Source organism: Cornus florida, unplaced genomic scaffold, assembly GCF_030987335.1.
Source record: "Cornus florida cultivar Cherokee Brave unplaced genomic scaffold, ASM3098733v1 CherokeeBrave_3.0.0_Hap2_Chr01, whole genome shotgun sequence".
Lineage (NCBI taxonomy): Eukaryota > Viridiplantae > Streptophyta > Magnoliopsida > Cornales > Cornaceae > Cornus > Cornus florida.
The window spans coordinates 41255719-41276908 of record NW_026775571.1 but is presented as its reverse complement, the minus strand read 5'-3'; the positions used below and the strand labels follow the sequence as shown (position 1 = coordinate 41276908).

At 39.4% G+C, this 21190-nt stretch overlaps 1 protein-coding gene across 1 annotated transcript; it reads left to right on the top strand.

The window, feature by feature from the left end:
* LOC132271170 (uncharacterized) lies at positions 1–1222 on the top strand. The gene is made up of 2 exons (XM_059772469.1): positions 1–568; positions 825–1222. The coding sequence occupies exons 1-2, from the start codon at positions 1–3 to the stop codon at positions 1220–1222; spliced, it is 966 nt and encodes a 321-aa protein (XP_059628452.1).
* The last annotated feature ends 19968 nt before the right edge of the window (positions 1223–21190 follow it).

Here is a 21190-nt window from a genome sequence, read left to right as displayed (position 1 = left end):
ATGAAGAGGAGAATAGGAAGCGTGAACGCTCTGCACCATCAGAAGGTAGCAACACTGATAAAGTTCGACAGAATAGACTTGTTGCAAGTTCAGACTCCACATAAATTTCCTTTGGTTGTTTGCTTGACAATTGCAGAGTGCCTAGTGCGAAGGGTGTTAATTGATCCAGGGAGTAATGCGAATGTCATGCCAAAGGTCATTTTTGATCGGCTCGAGATCAAGTCGGAGAGGCTTAAATGTATTGGAAATCCGTTGTTGGGATTCGATGGAAAAAGAGTAGAACCGATCGACACAGTAGAACTGCTTGTTCGAGCTGCCGACAGGGAACTTATCGAAAGTTTTGTAGTAGTGGAGATCTATCCCTCCTACAATCTGTTGATAGGAAGAGGGTGGATTCATAGGGTCCAGGGAGTTCCATCGACCCTGCACCAGGTAATGCGATGTCTGAACTCGGATGGAAGTAAAGTGATTGACATCTATAGGGATCAAGTTGCTGCCAAGGAATGTTACTCGATAACTCTGAGAGCCATGGGGAAGGAGAAAGCCCCCATCTGCTCTACCTACCCGAGTTAGCAATTAAAGGAACCTCCCCCCCCAACACAAACGGGGAGGGGGAACCCTCGGCATTGACTGAAGAATCTTTGGTTGATGTACAAATTGATAACTCAAGGCCAGACCAAACCACGAGAGTGGGTTCAGGGCTTACAGAGCAAGAAAAGTGCCAATTAGTTGATTTTCTTTCTCAGAACGTGGATGTGTTCACTTGGAGCCATTCGGACATGCTGGGGATTGACCCTCTGTCTCTTGTCACCCACTTAACATAGATCCGAGCGTCAAACCTGTAAGGCAGAAGCAAAGGAGATTCACCCCGAAGCGCAATCTGATCATTGCTGATGAAATTGATCGATTGTTAGAAGCTGGGTTCATTAGGGAGGTTCAGTATCCGTCCTGGCTATCGAACGTGGTAGTAGTACAAAAGAAGAATGAAAAGTGGAGGGTCTGCATTGACTTCACCAACCTGAATAAAGCTTGCTTGAAAGATAGCTTTCCACTCCCAAAGATTTATCAGATGGTAGATGCTACGACTGGATATGAGCGGTTAACTTTCCTGGATGCATATTTAGGCTACAATCAATCCCTATGGATCCAAGCGATGAGGAAAAGACTTCTTTTGTTACTGAACGAGGGATCTACTGTTACAAGGTTATGCCGTTCGGACTAAAAAATGTTGGAGTAATATTTTTAAGAGTCAAATGGGTAAGACCGTAGAAGCTTATATCGATGATATGGTAATGAAAAGCAGAAAGAAAGACTATCATTTGCAAGATTTGCAAGAGGTGTTCGGGGTACTTAGAAAGTATGGAATAAAGTTGAACCCAACTAAATGTTCGTTCGGTGTAGGCTTTGGGCAATTCCTTGGCTATGTGGTCAATAACAGAAGGATTGAAGTTAGCCTAGCCCAAGCAGAAGCTTTACTCAAAAATGTAGAACCAAGTACTATCAAATAAGTACAAGCTCTCACCGGACGCGTAGCGGCACTAAGTCGATTCATCTCTAAGTTGTCAGACCGATGCAAGCCATTTTTGATACAATAAGAAGTCATAGAAAGCAATCCTGGGGGGATGAGCAGAGGCAAACGCTAACCAGGTTGAAAGAGTATATGCGAAATCCACTAGTTTTAACCGCCCCAAAACCAGGTGAGAAGCTCTTCCTGTACCTTAGAATTTCTAATATTGCAATTAGTGGCGTTCTGATACGATATGAAGAAGGCAAGCAGTTCCTAGTTTTCTATGTCAGCAAAACAATGACCGAACCAGAGAGAAGTTATTCTAAGGCCGAACGGGTAATCTTGTTCATGGTAAATACAAAGACGAAGCTCAGGCATTACTTTGAGTCTCATCCTATAGTCGTTCTGACCATATTTTTGATAAGGGTGATCCTGCATAATCAAAAGAGCTAAGTTCTTTTGACACAACGTATGAACCCCAAACGGCTATTAAAAGGCAATCGGTGGCCGATTTCCTACTGGAGTGTGATGTGGCAGAGCCAGAAAAAAATCCTAAAGACTCCTCATGGAAGCTTTTCATTGATGGTTCTTTGAATCAGATGGGGGCAGGAATTGGGGTCAAGTTACAGACACCAGAAGGCACCATGCTGAGCCAAGCGATCAGACTCGAATTCAAGGTGACTAACAATGAAGCAGAATATGAAGCATTATTGGCTGGGTTAAAATTGGCCAAGGAGCTAAAGATCAAAAGCTTAGTTGCTTTTAGCGATTCGCAGCTAATTATTCGGCAAGTGATTGGGGAGTACGGAATCAAGGATGAAACAATGGAGGCATATCGTTCCACCGTTTTACGAGAGGCTGAAAGTTTTGATCAGGTCAAGTTCATCCAATTGCTGAGGGAGCGTAACGAGGATGCCGATTGGTTGGCATGCATTGCGTCGAGCTCTGGGGAAACCCTGGCAAGGGTAATTTCGGTTGGTGTATTGAGCCAACCATCTATCTTTGAAGAACCATTAAGCCCCGGATACTTGGCAAGTGAATGTCATACCATATGAGCCGAGCTAGATAGATCCAATTATGACTTATATACGAGATGGTGTTTTACCCGAGTAGAGGGACGAAGCAAGGACGATCATATCGAATGCTGCGAAATATGCTATAGTGCACCAATTGTACATGAGGTCTTATTTAGGGCCTTACTTGAAGTGTGTGATGAGCGCTGAAAAATGCGTATTTAAACCCCTTATGCTTATGTATACTAGGACTTTTATCTATCTTACTTTTTCATTTTAGACTAATTTCGTGTTAATGCCCTTTTCAGGTACTTATCCCCAGAATAAGCTAACTCAGCTAAATAAGAGCATAATTGAAGCAATCTTAAGATGAATCAAAGAAAGGAGCAAAGTAGAAGCAAAAGGAAGCAAGTGGTGGAAATTCAGTAAGTTCAATCGATCTTAGTAAACATTTGATCGATCCAACTTTGATCGATCTCAGCACTTCAAGATGGATCTGAGCTATTTTGTCCTTATCCAAAGATCTCACAAAGTTCGATCGATCCAACTTTCTTCAGATCAATCGAAGAGATTCCTTCTTATCCAGGTGTACCACCACACCTGCCACTTTTGTCTCTTTCCCAAAAAATATCTCCAAAATATCTCAAATTTTTCTTTATCCAAAAAGACGCCGCCATAGAGGATCGATCCAGCTTAATTTCGATAGATCTCAACCATGTTCGATCGATCTCAGAGTATATTCGATCGATCAAACTTCCCCAAGTTTGAGAAAATTCAATTTCCAGCTCATTAAAAGTTGTCTCATATCCAATCATTGGGGAGGAATATTGGTGCACAAGCCCAGGTCATTAGGGGTGACATTTAACCTACCTATATAAGGAAAATGAGCTACTTTTACAAGGTGGCTACACTAGACTTTTGAGACAATTTCCATATTCTTAGAGAGGAAGAAAAGAAGAGAGGAGGCTACAGACACAAGCTTAGAGTTCTTCCATCAACCAAGAAGAGGAATAATTTCTACCATGGAGTTAGCCCTTAAGGGTTGGAGGACACCATCCATGAGTGGCTAGACTTCCTCTTGGGGCTAGAGTTAGCCCTAAGCATGCTTTCTACATCTTGATTTATGTATTTTTGAGGGAATTTGTATTGTAATACATGTTTTGACATCGTTATATACATAGATCTTGTTTATTCAATGATTTGTGTGGTTTAATGCTTATAAGTGACCATTTTATTCTATCCATATGTCTATGTATGCTAGAATAGATGTTTATGTGCTTATCTCTATTTCTTCTGTTGTTGATGCATGTCTATGTGCATTAATGCTATAGATATAGAGATTGTCAAGATATAGTGCTTAATAGAATGCTCTTGTGGTTTATTTGATAGTTCATAGTCATTTTTTGATGGATTGTGCCTCTCCCTTAGTTTAATTAGTTTAATTTCATGTCATTAACTTAATTGTAGTGTAATGTAGTTATAGCTTAGATGCTAAATGGGAGGACAATCTATGCTTGTTGTTTGATGTTCCACACTTATGAATGCAAGTAGCATATTCCTCTAATTTTGTGATGTGTTTGGATTATGAGCTTAAATAAGGATTAATGGCTTAGTTTGATATATTGTGCTATTCATTGTGTTGTCTAGACAATATATACTTAATTGGTCATCCATGCTTGTTGAAACAACCACACACACACTATTGTTGCAATACATGTTTTCCCCCTCATTAATCATTCATTAAGGGTGTAGAATTGCTATGCTTAGTGGTAATCTCTATACCCCAAGATCTCTTTCTTTTTTATATTCTCTCGATTGCATTTAATTGTTTACTTTAGTTTAAATTGCATCTTAGTATAATTCAATCACCAACCAATCTTTTGATCACTCGACCTACTAACCTTAATCTCGATTCCACAACCTAATACGACCCACCAATCCCTTGGGACGATCCCTACTTGCCCTAGCTATATTTTTAGTGAAAGGTAGTAGTGGCAAATCATAAATGTAAAACTTGGCCACACTTATCTTAGTAGACCATTTTGCAAGCTTTGGTATAAACGACCCACCAAGTTTTTGGCGCCGTTGTCGGGGATTGATTGAAGGCAACGTCGTCTTTGTGGAATCAATTAGGAATTAGTACTCTTTTGATCGTGTCTTTACTTTATTTTCATTTTCATTTTGGTTACTTATTGTGTTGGTTCTTGTTTGACTAGATACATTGAGCTAGAAGGTGAGCAAAGGAGCATTTTGAGCAAGGAACTAAGCAAAAGCAAGGAAAAAGCTAAAATCTAAAAAAAATTTGCAAGGTTAAAATTGAAAATTGAATTGAAGTTGCTTAAGGACCCTTTGTGAGATCTTTCTAACTCAATTCTAGTTAAATTGTCGGCCTGCGTGGAGACATATTTTTGCATTCTTAGATAAATTATGAGCTCACGTGGAGGCAATTTACTTTTCTTTGCATGATTGTTCAAGTATGGGAGTATGGGATCTTTGTATGTGGAGATTTGTTGATTGATTTGTTATGGGGGCGAAGTGATTGTTATTTTCTTATTATTTGCTTTGCTAGTGTATGCATGGTCGTAGGTTATTAAATCCTACTCTTGTCCCTCCTAATATGCTTCTTGAATCGGTTATTCGTAATCCTAGGGGAAGAAGTAGTTCTCATCACTCCATTTCACCAATGAAGGATTTGAATGATGACCATGTGGAGAATATTGGTTATATAGACCAACAAGGAATCCTCCATCCTATTGTGCATCATGAAAATGTTCAAGTACCATTAGGCATGCCAAGGCCATTCATTCATCCACCGCAACAACAAATCCAAGTTCCATTGGGAATGCCTAGGCTAATGTTTGCTCCGCAACCTCTCATAATTCAAGACAATCAAGGTGCCCATGTTGCACCTCCAATTGTTAATCCTCCCCTTGCTTTAAGAGATCACTATGTGTCTAATGAATATAATGCACCCACATGAATTTAATTGCCACCATTTAGAGCACATCACTATGAAATCAAACCACAAACCATTCAAATGCTTCCTAACTATCATAGACTTCCAAGTGAAGAACCTTACAAGCATTTGGATGAGTTTCTTGAAGTATGTTCCACTGTGAGATACACGGACATGCCGGAAGAGGTCTTAAGGCTTAAACTTTTTCCATTCACCCTTAAAGACAAGGCAAAATATTGGTTTAACAATCTTTGGCCTTTTTCAATAACTTCTTGGGCAGAAATACAACAAGAGTTCTTGAAGAAGTACTATCCGGTTTCTAAGACCAATGCCATGAGAACCTCAATTCGAAAGTTTTCACATGGGGATGGGAAAACGTTCCATGAGGCATGGAAAAGATTTAATGAATTGCTTAGGAAGTGTCCACATCATGACATGCCCAAATGGCAATTAGTTTAATATTTCTTTGAGAGTTTATCCGATAATTACAAGGGTATAGTTGATGCTTCCATGGGTAGCTCTTACATTGATAGGCATGAGGATGACGTGTGGCGTCTTTATGAGAGCATGAGTGAAAATTCTTTGCATCGAACTTTATCTTCTAAGAATGGTAGGAACTCAAATGGAAGGAAGAGTGTTGGCTTACATTAAGTTGACCATTCCAATGAAATAGCCGCCGAGATGAAATCATTATCTCAAAGGTTTGATCAATTCTTGATCAACCAAGTAAATCAAGTATCTTCCCTCCCTAACCATTCCCATCATGCATCCAATGAATCATGTATGACTTGTTCAAGTATTTTACATTCTACTTCTAATTGTCCCCATGGACATGTGCAAAGTCAGCATCATGAACAAGTTAATGCAACATTTGTTAATCATGGAAATAATCCTTTTGGCAATCATTACAATCCTAGTTGGAGGAATCACCTGAACTTCTCTTGGAGAAACCAAGGAGAAGGTTTAAACCCTTCCTAAGGTGGTTTTCAAGGGAAGTATATTCCACCTCCAATGCAAGGCCAAGGGTCCCAAGGATTTAGACCATATCAATCGCAAGGAAACTAATTCTCTAATTCTCATTTTCCGAATCAATCATATTCTTAAGGAAATTCTAAGAGTCCCGCTTTTGAAGAGAAAGTTTTGACCGCTCTAGGCACTTTAGAGGAAAACACTCAATTGCTTCATTCTCATTCTCAATCCATTGCCAAGCTAGAAACCCAAGTAGGGCAAATAGCTAGTACCTTGAATGCTAGAGAGAAAGGGAAAATGCCTTTGAATGCCACACCAAAGCAACGATGTGTTGTGGAGACTCATTCCTCATCGGAAGGTCACATAATAGAGCATGTCAATGCGGTGACCATCTTGAGAAGTGGGAAGATTGTGGACAACCAAGTAGGTGTGTCTAATGAAGAGAGTGAACCGGTGCAACCCAAAGTTGGCACCCATCCCGTTTCTTATCATATTCCTCCTTCATTGCATATGCATGATCTTTCAAATAAGAATGTGTTGAAAAGTGATCTTGAAAAGAAAAATTTGCAAAATGATTTCAAAACTTCTTGTGTTGAAGAGACTTCAAAGAAAATTTCTGAAAAAGTTTTTGAACCAAAAGCTCTATTTTCGGATGCCTTAAAAGGATCCATTTCAATTGACAAGCAAAAGGCCAAGACAAATGAAATCATTGATGTGTTTAGGCAAGTGAAAGTCAATCTTCCGCTTTTGGATGTAATCAAGCAAATTCCTGCTTATGCCAAGTTTTTAAAAGATCTTTGCACCTAAAAGAGGAAGAACAAAATCCAAGTACCGAGGAAAGTGGTCTTAACCAAGCAAGTAAGCTCTATTTTGCAACATAACACTCTTCCAAAGTTTAAAGACCCCAGTTCACCTACTACATGTTGTGTCATTGGTGACTATGTCATTAATTGGGCTCTTCTAGACTTAGGAGCAAGTGTTAATCTTCTTCCATATTCGGTATATGTCAAATTAGGCTCAAGAGACTTGAAATCGAGGCGGTGGTTTTGCAACTTGCCGACCGATCCATCAAAAAGCCTAGGGGTATTATTGAGGCTGTATTGATTAAGATTGATAAATTTTTTGTAACGACTCGGTCATTTGCATTCCTTTTCTTTTTCCTGAAATTTTACGAATGAATTTTTTTCGTTTAATTTTCTTTTTTGAGCTCTGTTTCGTGTCGCTTAGTGTCATCTCAAGTGCTTAGAATTAGTTTCTGAGACTCTTTTACGTGGATTGACAACTTCCTTTGAGGACCGAGTCATTTTCATATTTTTTGTTTTTCGATATTATGCACTATTTCGTCCTTTCCCTATTCTGTCTTATCCCCGTTTGTCAGTTTTTGGCACAACCTCACTTTTCGTGCTCGGAGTTAGTTTTTGACTTTATATATCTTGATCTTGCATGGTTTCCACAAAATACATATCTTCACATTTTCAAGAAAGTACTCTGGTTGCTCCCGGTGTCCATAGGGGCATGGATGCACAATTCTTTAGAATCCTTTTCATTTCTTGGGGTGTTTTTCATAAATATCTTTTGAAGATATTTTATTTTAGGGGCATTTAAGAAAATATCTTTTGGAAGATATTTTCATTCTGGGGTAGTTTCGCAGTTAACCCTTTTTGTAGGGGCCATTGTGCAATTAACGAAAGTTATTGCAAAATATCTCGTCTGGAGCCTGGATCCTTGTACAAGATTCATTTTCACTTTTTGTTGGCTCGTAAATTCACAGAATTCCGTTCTGGTCATTTTTCTCCAGTTTCAGAGTTTCTGGACCCGGTTGCCGCCGAACTTGTTCGGGCATAACTTTCTGCTCGGGACTCAGTTTTTGATGCCATTTCTTCCGTTGTTCATATTTTCATATTTTAAATCTTTTTTGTTCACGGAGTTTTGCCGTTTGAGCACGTTTGCTCAAAATTCACTTTTCTGGACCTGAAGAGGCCCTTTCGGGGCACTTTTTGAGATTTCTATAAATAGGTTGCCCTAATTTTTAAAATCAGATTTTCAGACCTTCTTCCTCCTCTTGGCTTGCAGCCATGGGAGCCCAAGGGGCTGCCTTCACTCTTTCTTCTCCTCCACTTGATTTCCTTGGTAGAAATCCTTCGGCCTTAGTATTTGTTGTTCGCCTCGTCGTGCTCTACCATTACCCCTTATTAGAAACCATTTTTGGCCAAGTTTTGAGTTTGGGTTTGAGGCCAAGTTTGGATTTTCATGGGGCTTCTTGGGGATTCATATAGATCGTGTTGTCCCCGACAAAACCCTTCGGTTTCGGCGGATTCGGAACACTTTTTCTTCGGTGGGCCTTTGAGGTTTTCATCTCAAATTGAGGTAGGGGATGTTCTAGGTTTAAATTCTTGTTATATAGCATGCTTGTGATGCTTATACTACTTGTTTGCATGATTAAATATAAAATCTAGAGATTTCATTATTTATTTTTCTTGTACGGGATCTAATTTTCCCAGTTGCTCATGACTTGGTTTAAACATGTAGCATGATTTTATATTGCCCCTTGATATGCTCATTGTCATGTATTAAATTGAGGTTAATTGAAATTGAATCGAAAATTTAGAGAATTTAATTGTGTTTATCTATTTAAATTCTATCAATTTGCTCCATGATCTAGTTGTGTTTTAGAAGTGGTTTCTATATTCAAATCATGGACTTAGACTTGTTGTATATTTATTTGGTTATGTTTTGAACATTGGATAATATAGTTGCTATGTTTATATTCGTGATAATATGTTTTCCTTATTGAATATATTGTTGCCTTATGTAATGATTTGCACACTTCGTGTTTAACATCTTTCATGCATAGCGTGTAACGAATCGCACACTGAAGATTCGACATTCATCATATCATATTAGTTATGGATTTAGAGCATGTATTGTATAGGTTTCCAAATTTAGTTGTGCTTAGTAAATAGTTGATTATCTTGCATATTCCTGTTGATATATGCGTTGTTACACAACTTGTTTATTTTGGAAACTTGGGGATGTCGTTGTTTGACTATGGCTAGGACGTGGTTCTAGTACGGGGGATAGTCCCTCTATATGGTCTAGTGGGCACATAGGGAGGTTACCCATGGGCTAGTAACCTTAAAGTAACTATGTTATCGGTCTGATTCGGCGTGACGTTCGAGTATCCACTTTGTTTGATTTCGCATTTCATTTTCAAGTTGATAACTAGATGATGTTGTAACTTGTTGTTTCTTATTTGTCGTTCCATTTTAAGTTACATGATGTTAACTTTGCGAAATTGTGCTTTATGCGTTATATTGGAAGTTCCAATGTTGGTTAAATTGCATCCATATTGAAAATTGTGTTTTGACGTTCTAACAAAGCTTAGGATTGATCCTATTGATTCATTTATAACTTAGACGTTAGGTGGCATGACCCACTTCTGTTGTTTTCGTGCTTTAGATTTCAAGCTGATAGCTTTAAGAAATTGTATTTTGTTACCTTGTATAATATGCTTTTATGTGGTTAGATTGCATTGAAGTTGTAAATTGCATTTTGATTATTCAGCATGGCTTAGGATGATTCCTTAGACTTATTTAGAACATAGACGTTAGGTGATATGATCACTTTAGTTGTTTCTGTATTCGAGATTGCAAGTTAATACCTTTAAGAACCTATATCTTGTTGCTTTGTATAACGTGCTTCCATATTGTTTAAATGGCATAGATGATGTGATTTATGCTATAAACACTCTAAGGTAGCTTAAGATGCTCCCTGAGTCTCATTTCGATATAGACGTTAGGTGGCATGAACCCCTATAACATGTTTCACCTTAAGGTGATAAATTTGTAAAATGCTAGGTCGATGCATGCTCATCTCCTACGAGTAGCTTTATGTTACTCACCCCGATGATACTGGGGCATATTTCAGGTACGAAGACTTGGTTCGTGACGCCTAGTATTCCTTGGATGTCGTGTAGCTTTCAAGTTTCCATTTCATGCAAATGTTAGCATAAAATGTCATTTTGTAGACTTATATGTCAAAATATGTATATTTGATTCCATGTATGTAATGTGTACTTAAGTACACTCCTTTCAATGTATTTGATATGTATGAGATGAGGCCGGAGGCCAATGACCATTATATTGTATTTAATGTACTTTTTAACTTCATGAAATATTGTGAAAATCTTGAAAAATCGCAAGTCATTGCTTCACCGTGGTTGCATCGGGTGTGGGAATTCTATTCTCATTCTTTCATAGGGTCTCATAAATCATGTTTGAAGTGTGGCCAAGGGCCAAACGGTCATTTGATCCCATTTTGTATTTTTGGATTCCGAGTTTTTATTCCAAGTTCCATTTTTGCCTTTTTGCCCGTTGGGGGGTCGGATTTTGTGTCGGTGGTATATTTAAGTCTTGGACCAGTTTAGTACATCCAAATAGGTAAGTTATGTTTGTGTGCATGGTCGTTTCCGAGCAAAACCTTATCGTTTGTGTTTTGAGCCTCTTGTGAATTCATTTCGCATTTTTTTTTGCATATTCTGATCTAGGGGCATTATGGACCTTTCACAGTGGTTTTATTTTATTCTTTCAATATGGTTGAATAGAAAACATGATTTTAGGGGGGGTTTCTTTTCTGTGTTTTTCCATAAAATGTCGTCTTGATATCGGAAATCGCTTACGAAGTTCAGCTCTCAGTTTTTCAATTTAGTAGCTTTTTGGACCTCCATGACCAGATTTCATGGAGGGGCATTTCGGGCATTCTACATTACATTTGTTTTTGAATTCTCCCTTGGATCACATAGAAAATTCAATTTTGAGGGGGGTTTCTTCTTTGTGTTTTTCCAGAAAAATTCATCTTCTAGCCCGTTTTTGCTCTCAGTTGCAGATAGTCACTGTAGCAACTTTTAACCCTCTTGTTCAGTTCTGATCTAGGGGCATTTTGGGGATTTCACAGTGCGTTTTTTTCGATTCCGTTCAGGAGATCGGGTAGAAAACTCGATTTTAGGGGGGGTTTCTTCTTCGTGTTTTTCCAAAAAAACTCGTCTTGACCTCCATTTCAAGCCTTAGTTCTGGGCAGATAAAAAAAAAATGTAGCAGCAGCCAAGGGCTGCCACCAGCCATGTCTTTGGGCGCCGACATGCACGCCGATGGGCTCGCGCATGGGCGCCGTGTGCGCCATGGCCTTCGTCGGGCCGCCGCGACGTCTCAACTTCAAACCCTCGTTTCTCCCTCGTTCGGACTCCAAATCGAGTGAACTTTTTTTTGAACTTGACGTCTTTTCAACGGTGTGCTCGATTGCACCCAGATCTTCCTAAATAATTACCAGTTTACCCTTTTAGCCTTAAGTGCTCATTTTTCTTCGTCAGGCCGTTTCTCCTTTGTCCGGACTCCGAATCATGCGATTCTTGAGTCCATCCTGATTATTTTTTTGTTGTCTTTCCAGCAGTGTGCCCGGCGGCACCCGAATCCACATTTTTTAAAAATGACTATTTTGCCCCTGGGGGCTTATTTGTCATATTTTGACCTTTTGCTTCCGCAACAGTTCTCATTGAGTTCCACGACCTCATGGAAGGTCACTTTGACTTCTTAGAGTCCTGTTTTTTGTTTTCGCTTCTGCATATCGGATCCATTATCGGGTCAAATCTTCGGTTCATCACAGGACACGTTGGCCTAAAAAATCAGGGTCCTCACATTTTTCTTCCCCGTTAATTTCGTTGTCATTGACACGGAACCGATCCTAAATCTTAAGAGCCAAATTCCCTTTATCTTTAGCCGTCCTTTCTTGGCAACCGTAGATGCCAACATTAATTGTAGGACGGGGATAATAAAGATCTCATTTGGCCACATGAAGGTGAAGTTAAATATCTTCAATCCAACCCCCAATTCATTTGACAAGCATGAAGAAGTGAATATTATAGAGAAATATCATGACCATGAATGTGAAGGAAAAGAGTCTTTGTGTGAAATCAAAATTTCAAAAAGTTTATCTTCAACCCTAAATTCCAAGAAAGTTGTTTCAAAATCTTGTTTTGAAAGGGCATGGAAGCCAAAAGACCATTTTTACCAAGGACCAAAAAGTTCCTTTGAGCCTAATCTGACAAGTTCTCTAAGGAACCATTTGTTGGGTGGAGTTCGAAGCACTTATCACCCCATCAAGAAGGGGATGCACTGCAAGATGTTTGATCCGGGCTAAAAGAGCCCAACATCCTGTTAGAGACGTTAAAGACTAGTGCATTTCGTAGGGTGTCACAACCCTATTCCTCCCTCATTTCTATCTTAAATTTCATTTCTTGCGAAGTCTAGATATTTACTTTAGGTTCATATATATTGCTAGGAACTGTGATTAGGATTGCACGCACTTTCATGTTGAAAATGGACATTTTTGCATCAATTCGATCGATCTCCAAGGCGGTTCGATCGATCGAACTCCATACCTACATCCAACCTGCATATTTCAGCTCTCTGTCCCATCGTTCGAACTTGTTCCTAGATTGATCTTTAGTTCTTAAATCGATCTAACTTCATCTTGGATCGATTTGCAATCTCAACACTCAGAAAATTTTGAACCTGCATCCAAAGGCCTCTCTGTCTCATTGTTCGAACATGTCTGCAGCTGTTTGCATGTTCAATCGATTAAAGCCTATCTGAGATCAATCTTGGTTGGATCAATCTATGCTCTTTTGATTTTGGGTTTGACTTGACTTTGACTTTGAATTTCATATTCATAAAAAAATAATAATAATAAAATAAATAAATAAATAAATAGTTTTAATTTTTAATTATTTCATTCAAAAAAAAAGAAAAAAAAGAAAAGAGAGGAGAGATCGATTCTAGTTTGATCGATCTGAGATTTCAGTTCGATCGATCAAACTGGAAAGGAAATGTGTTTAAAAATCGAACCTAGAGTCATTTGATCGATTTCAAAGATCGATCCAAACAACCTTGAGCCTTCGCCACTGCAAACTCACATCCCTACCTCCGGCGAACCCTCCGACGACTCCATCTCATCTCGAATCTCTCTCCCTCATCCCGGATCTCGAATTTAATCTTCTTTCTCGGTTTTGGGTAAGATTCGAGACCCCACTTTTGATTCAAGCTTTATTTTCATGAATCCATGCTTTCCATGTTAGATCTAGGATGTTATGCTGATGCTTATTGCCATATTTGAAGCTATGTATATGTATGTATATATATGTATATATATCATTTTAAATTTTTGATTTTAATTTTTGATTTTGGGGGTCACGGGCCTAATCAAGTGACCAAATGTGTTGATTTGTTGTGTAGAGGGGCCCACGAGCTTGCTCGGGAGGCCCCCATGCCATCTACGTCACAGATCTGTGACTTTTCAAGTTCTTCATGCCAGTTCAATCGATCTAACATTTTTCTCAGATCGATCTGAGTGAGATCGATCTCACTCATTTCAGATTGATCCAAGTTGGATCGATCCACATTTTTTTATGATCGATCGAACTTCATAGATTTCATCACACACTTCAAACACCATCTCTTATATTTCATGCTATCTCATACATGCCCAATGCCTGTGTTTTCCACATTGGATGCATCTCATACTTATTTTGTTAGCATGTTTCCCTTTATGTCACTGTTTATTCAGCTCTATCATCACTTGCATCGATTCATGTTCTGTATTGTCTATCTTATTTGACATACATGTGTCTATATTCTATGCTTTAATCTTTATAATCCATTTCTAATCTTGCAAGTGTTGTGTTCCTTTTCAGGATATGGCCCGAGTAAAGACTGTCGCCAAGCGACAGGATCACCGTCGAGTCAGGACCAGATTAGAGGGGCCAAGTGAGCCCTCTCATGTCCAGGACCACCCCGAGGAGCAGGCAGGACCATCCCAGGTCCCTAAGTTAGAGGAGCCAGTAGAGCCTACTCCGCCTCAGTCTCCTATATCTGACAGCAGATTGCACTCTTCTGCTGAGGCATCTTCTTCCTCATTTCATGCTAGGGCATCTTCTCTCTCATCTCATGCTGAGGCTGAGCACATTCCATCTCCATCACCACCACTAGCTCAGCTGGGCCAGGCTCTTGACCGACCATTGCTGAGATACTCACGCCTTTTAGTGGCGCATGAGTCAGTATTCGATATCAACTTTTTCTCCCGGTCTATCCTTACCAGAGCAGCATATGATGACATCTACCGGAGGGGCATTTCAGCCATCTTAGCCCATGTTATATATCCAGTGTACCTGAGGTTGGTCCGGTTGTTCTTCCAGAACCTCCGACCTGCCCCGAGTAACCTGAGGCAGTTGCGGACTACCATTAACGGCCACCCTATCAGGATCACAGTGGACACTCTATCCAGATCTTGCCGGTGTCCACACATCTGCCCTCCTGATCTCGAGGCTACATATCCTGCTTTTTAAAGGCCTCCCTATGCTGACATGGCAGTGGCACTCACAGGTCACTATATGGCTGGCGAGACTTTCGCCACTCGGACTTATCTGCCAGACGATATTTGGTTCTTTGATTCTGTGATTTTCTGAAATATTTTCATAGCTGGCCACAAGATACAAAGGCGCGGCTACTATCTAACAGCCCTGTACGCCTTCTATACAGGGCATTGTGTATCCATTCCTGCACTCATCTGGAGCGTTATGATGAAGTTGTATGCTGTTTACATCAGCAAGGCCAAGCCCAGATGGGCTAAGTTTCTCCCATTTGGCCATTTCATTACACAGATATTATGGGACCAGCGCTATCCCTTCTGGCACCAGGAGCATCCTGAGGCTGGGGCCTGCTCATTCAAGAAGAAGGACTAGGATAAGAGCTACAAGGCTCTTATCAAGAGTCTTCAAGAAGATGCAGTGATAGCTGCTGAGGAGGCTAAGGAGGAGGAGATAGCAGCAGCAGCAGCAGCAGAGCAGGCGGCGAATGATGTACTAGTCGATCCAGTTGCCATGCATATAGATATTGATTTGGAGTAGCCTCCAGCAAAGGACCTAGAGCATCACTCACCGGTTGGGTCGCCAGTACATTTCCAAGAGTAGGCTCAGGATTATCATTCTCCCGATCCAGCAACACTTGAGGCTCCAGTTCCGATACCTAGCTTCGGAGAGTGTCTACAGACTCTGAAAGATGGAATGGTTTTCATCCAGGCTGATATTGCTTCGCTCCATTCAGATGTTATGGCTGCGTTGTGAGATCTATCCCGAGACATTCGCGGAGCACGCCCTGCCCTTACTACCTCCTCCACTTGATATTTCCATAGCTTCTTCTCCTATAATATATCTGTGATATCTGCTATATTTTTGCTACTGTTATATTTTTTAGGCCAGTCTGTCGGCCCTATTACTGCGATGTACCATATACTTTATTTCTCTTTTATGCATACATGGGTATTGATATATCTGTCTGTGATTGACTCCATCAGGTGCATTCCAGTTCCTTCAGTGAGAGAGTGTATTGCCCGAATTTTTTAGGACCACCCTTTTTCCTCTCTCCTTACTTCATTTCTTATCCCATGTGCACTTGCATGTCCACTGTGCACTATTATTATCCCCTTTGTTGTCTAATGAACTTTTATCCAGTGCCATCTTTTCAGGACCACAGTTAATCCCAAGTTTGGGGGGAGGGGGGGTTATACCACCCACTTTGGATACTTGTGTCCCGGCCATTTTTTGCATAGCTACACTGGTATACTCTTTCCTTTGTTCTCTTTGCACATTAAGGACACTGTGCCATTTAAGTTTGGGGGGGTAATGGTGTTAATTGTAGTATTTATTTTTAATTCAAAATTTTGAGTATGACTTGTGTATTTGAGGAATTTTATATGACTGGTCCATAACTAGCTATGATTTTGATCTTTTGAGTACTATATTGCTTAAAATTTAAAAATTACTTGACTTGAGAGTCCAATACTCCTTGTATGCCTTGTGGATGCCATTTAGGAGTAAATTTTTTGAAAGATTGATATCTTGCTTGCACTTGTGGTCCACATCATCCTGATTTTGTAATTGTTTTGAGATTCATACTAGTATTCATTTGTGGGGTACATGCTTTGTCAATTATTGAATTGGTTATATCCCAAATGGGCTAGTAGTGCATTAAAAGTTTTTATTTTGACAAAAGTGGATAACAATCCCTTTTTATTGAGTAACTGGGATTCTAGCCTCATCAAGCACTAAATTTCTCAAGCCGAAAGGTGGAGGGCCAAAACTCTAGGTTAATAACTTGTAAAAAAAAAAAAAAAAAAAAGTGAGGACTTCTCCCAAAATGTGAGAAGTGGAAAATGATTAGATGGAGGTTGTTTTGATTTGTAGCCTAGTTGATTTGAGCTTGTAAGTCCGTAAGGGTGTTTGAACACCTAGTGCCCTAAAGTCGTCTGGTTTGGGAGTCATTGACCTAACGCTCGACCTCATGAATCACTAGAAAGCTTAATAGATCACTACATTGCACCATGCTACCATCTTTGATCATAAAAAAAAATAAAAAAAAAATAAATAAATAAATAAAATCAAGTGAAAAGAATAAGTACACCTAGAACAATAAATTTTAATAAAAGGTCCACTCCTTGTTTTGATGATTGGGACTAGATTTGTGTGCTAGTTTGAGGGTAAGGATGTGCTCATTTCTTTAGTTGACTTAGATAGCAACACACTTGATGCCGATCCACTCAAAAAGGATTTGAGTTGTTTTGATTTGCATGATCATTTTCTTGATGTATGGAGGACCACGCTTGCTTGTTTGATGTTGAAATTTTGAGAGATTGCTTGGAAATGTTTGAAAAATTGCATACTTGAGGTAGTTTTCTCCCAATGCTTATTTGCAATATTGGTGCCTCTTTTGTGATATTGAGCTTAATGTTTGTGGGTATCATTTCTGAAAAACCCTCATTAGACATCATTCGTCCATTAGGGGTAATCTAGGGGTTTAAAAGGCTTGTTGCATGCGCTAAATGCGATCGTGTTCCCTACGAAAGTGGCGTTTTCCATTTATTGCATTTTAGTTCATAGTTGTACAGTTATTCATTTCATTCCTTTACTTTGTAGCTCATTGCTAAGGACTAGCAATATTTAAGTTTGGAGGTGTGATGAGCACTGAAAAGTGCGCATTTAAACCCCTTAAGCGTAGGTATTCTAGGACCTTTATCTATCTTACTTTTTGTTTTAGACTAATTCATGTTAATGCCCTTTTCAGGTACTTATCCCCAGAATAAGCTAACTCAGCTAAATAAGAGCATAATCGAAGTAATCTTGAGATGAATCAAAGAAAGGAGCAAAGTAAAAGCAAAAGAAAGCAAGTGGTGGAAATTCAGCAAGTTCGATCGATCTCAGTAAACATTCGATCGATCCAACTTTGATCGATCTCAGCACTTTAAGAAGGATCTGAGCTATTTTGTCCTTATCCAAAGATCTCACAAAGTTCGATCGATCCAACTTTCTTCAGATCGATCGAAGAGATTCCTTCTTATCCAGTTGTACCACCACACCTACCACTTTTGTCTCTTTCCCAAAAAATATCTCCAAAATATCTCAAATTTATCTTTATCCAAAAAGGAGCCGCCATAGAGGATCGATCTAGCTTAAGTTCGATAGATCTCAGCCATGTTCGATCGATCTCAGAGTATATTCGATCGATCGAACTTCCCCAAGTTCGAGAAAATTCAATTTCTAACTCATTAAAAGTTGTCTCATATCCAATAATTAGGGAGGAATATTGGTGCATGAGCCCAGGTTATTGGGGGTGACATTTGACCTATCTATATAAGGAAAATGAGCCACTTTTACAAGGAGGCCACATTAGACTTTTGAGACAATTTCCATATTCTTAGAGAGCAAGAAAAGAAGAGAGGAGGCTAGAGACACAAGCTTGGAGTTCTTCCATTAACCAAGAAGAGGAGCAATTTCTACCATGGAGTTAGCTCTTGAGGGTTGGAGGACACCATCCATGAGTGGCTAGACATCCTCTTGGGGCTAGAGTTAGCCCTAAGCATGCTTTCTACATCTTGATTTATGTATTTTTGAGGGGATTTGTATTGTGATACATGTTTTGACATCTTTGTATACATAGATCTTGTTTATTCAATGATTTGTGTGGTTTAATGCTTCCAAGTGACCATTTGATTCTATCTATATATCTATGTATGCTAGAATAGATGTTCATGTGCTTATCTCTATTTCTTGTGTTGTTGATGCATGTCTATGTGCATTAATGCTATAGATCTAAAGATTGTCAAGACATAGTGCTTAATAGAATGCTCTTGTGGTTTATTTGATGGTTCATACTCATTTCTTGATGGATTGTGCCTCTCCCTTAGTTTAATTAGTTTAATTTCATGTCATTAGCTTAATTGTAGTGTAGTTGTAGCTTAGATGTTAAATGAGAGGACAATCTATGCTTGTTGTTTGATGTTCCACACTTATAAATGCAAGTAGCATATTCCTCTAATTTTGTGATGTGTTTGGATTATGAGCTTAAAGAGGGATTAATGGCTTAGTTTGATATATTGTACTATTCATTGTGTTATCTAGACAATATATACTTAATTGGTCATCCATGCTTGTTGAAACAACCATACACACACTATTGTTGCGATACATGTTTTCCCCCTCATTAATCATTCATTAAGGGTGTAGAAAAGTTATGCTTAGTGGTAATCTCTATACCCTAAGATCTCTCTCTCTCTCTTATATTCTCTCTATTGGATTTAATTGTTTACTTTAGGTTAAATTGCATCTTAGTATAATTCAACCACCAACCAATCTTTTGATCACTCGACCTACTAACCCTAATCTCGATTCCACAACCTAGTACGATCCACCAATTCCTTGGGACGATCCCTACTTGCCCTAACTATATTTTTAGTGAAAGATAGTAGTGACAAATCATAAATGTAAAACTTGGCCACACTCATCTCAGTAGACCATTTTGCAAGCTTTGGTATAAACGACCCACAAGTGTGTTACCCCAACAGAAGCTAGGCAGATACTGCGAAGTATCCACGAAGGTGTGTGTGGAAATCATTTAAGAGGGAGGTCTCTATCGCACAAAGCAATGATTCAGGGATATTTTTGGCCGAATGTCGTGAGATGCGGAGGAATTCTCAAGAAGATGCAATAAGTGCCAAAGGTTCAGACCGCTGATCCACCAACCACTTGAAAACTTGTACGTAATGGCCAAACGATGGCCTTTCGCGCAATGGGGGATGGATGTGGTTGGCCCGCTACCAACCGCCAGATCACAGAATAAGTGCATTCTGCTTGTAATAGACTACTTTACCAAATGGGTGGAAGTAGAACCATATCCTATCGTGACTCAGACTCAAGTAAGGCGCTTCATTTGGAATAATATCATTTACCAATTTGGTGTGCCGAGGTCAATTGTTATAGATAATGGGACTAATCTTGATAGCAAGCAAATGAGGGAATTGCTGGAAGAGTATGGAATCAACCAAAAGCTGGCAGCGATCAGCCATCCACAGGCGAATGGTTAAGTTGAGATTACAAACAAAATGATCTTTGTTTGTATAAAGAGGAAGCTTGAAGAGGAGAAAGAGAAGTGGTTGTATGAGCTCCCGAATGTCCTGTAGGTATACAAAACAACCCCTAGACGACCGACCAGAGAAAGCCCATTCGCTATGGCATATGGTACTAAGGCAGTAATACCGGTCTAGCACCTAGTCCTAACTGTTCGAAGCTTAGGGTGGATTCAAGAGTAGAACAATGACATGTTAAGATTCAACCTTGACTTGCTAGAAGAGAAAAAGGATGTAGCAGCAGTAAGGCTGGCATCATATCAGCAGACACTTATGAACAGTGACAACAGAAAGGTGAAGCGTAGGGATTTTACACCTGGTGACTTAGTTCTAAAAAGAAAAGTTAGAATTATCAAGAAAATGAAGTCACCTTAGGAAGGACCATATAGAGTTGCAGAAGCCATAAGAAAGGGGGCATATGTTCTAGAGACCATGGCTGGAAGGTTGGTCAACAAACCATAGAACGCCACATCTTTGAAAAGGTATTACCAATAGAAAATTGAGTTCCAATTTGGGCAATGTTCATTTTCAATTGTGTACTTGTAAATGTAGAATTTTAAAAAATCTATAAAAGTGTTACCCTCTTTTAAAAAGTGATTAAACAAAGGCACTTAGCAAAGTAGGTGGCAACTGGCACTATGAGCCGAATGTCAAACACTTGCTAAAAATTAAAAATAAAAAGCCAAGTGGCAAGTGGCATTCTAGCCGAGTGCCAGTCACTTAGCAAAGTAAGTGGCAATTGTCACTATGAGCCGAATACCAAACACTTGCTAAAAGATGAAAATAAAAAGCCAAGTGGCAAGTGGCATTCTAGCCGAGCACCAGGCACTTAGCAAAATAAGTGGCAACTGGCACTATGAGCTGAATGCCAAACACTTGCTAAAAAATGAAAATAAAAAGCCAAGTGGCAAGTAGCATTCTAACCGAGCGCTAGACACTTGGTAAAGTAATTAGTAGCAACTAGCACTATGAGCCGAACGCCAAACACTTGCTAAAAGATAAAAATAAAAAGCCAAGTGGCAAATGGCATTCTAGCTGAGCGCTAGGCACTTAGCAAAGTAAGTGGCAACTGGCATTATGAGCCGAACACCAAACACTTGCTAAAAGATGGAAATAAATAGCCAAGTAGCAAGTGGTATTCTAGCCGAGCGCCAGACACTTAACAGAGTAAGTGGCAACTGGCACTATGAGCCGAACGTCAAACACTTGCTAAAAGATGAAAATAAAAAGCCAAGTAGC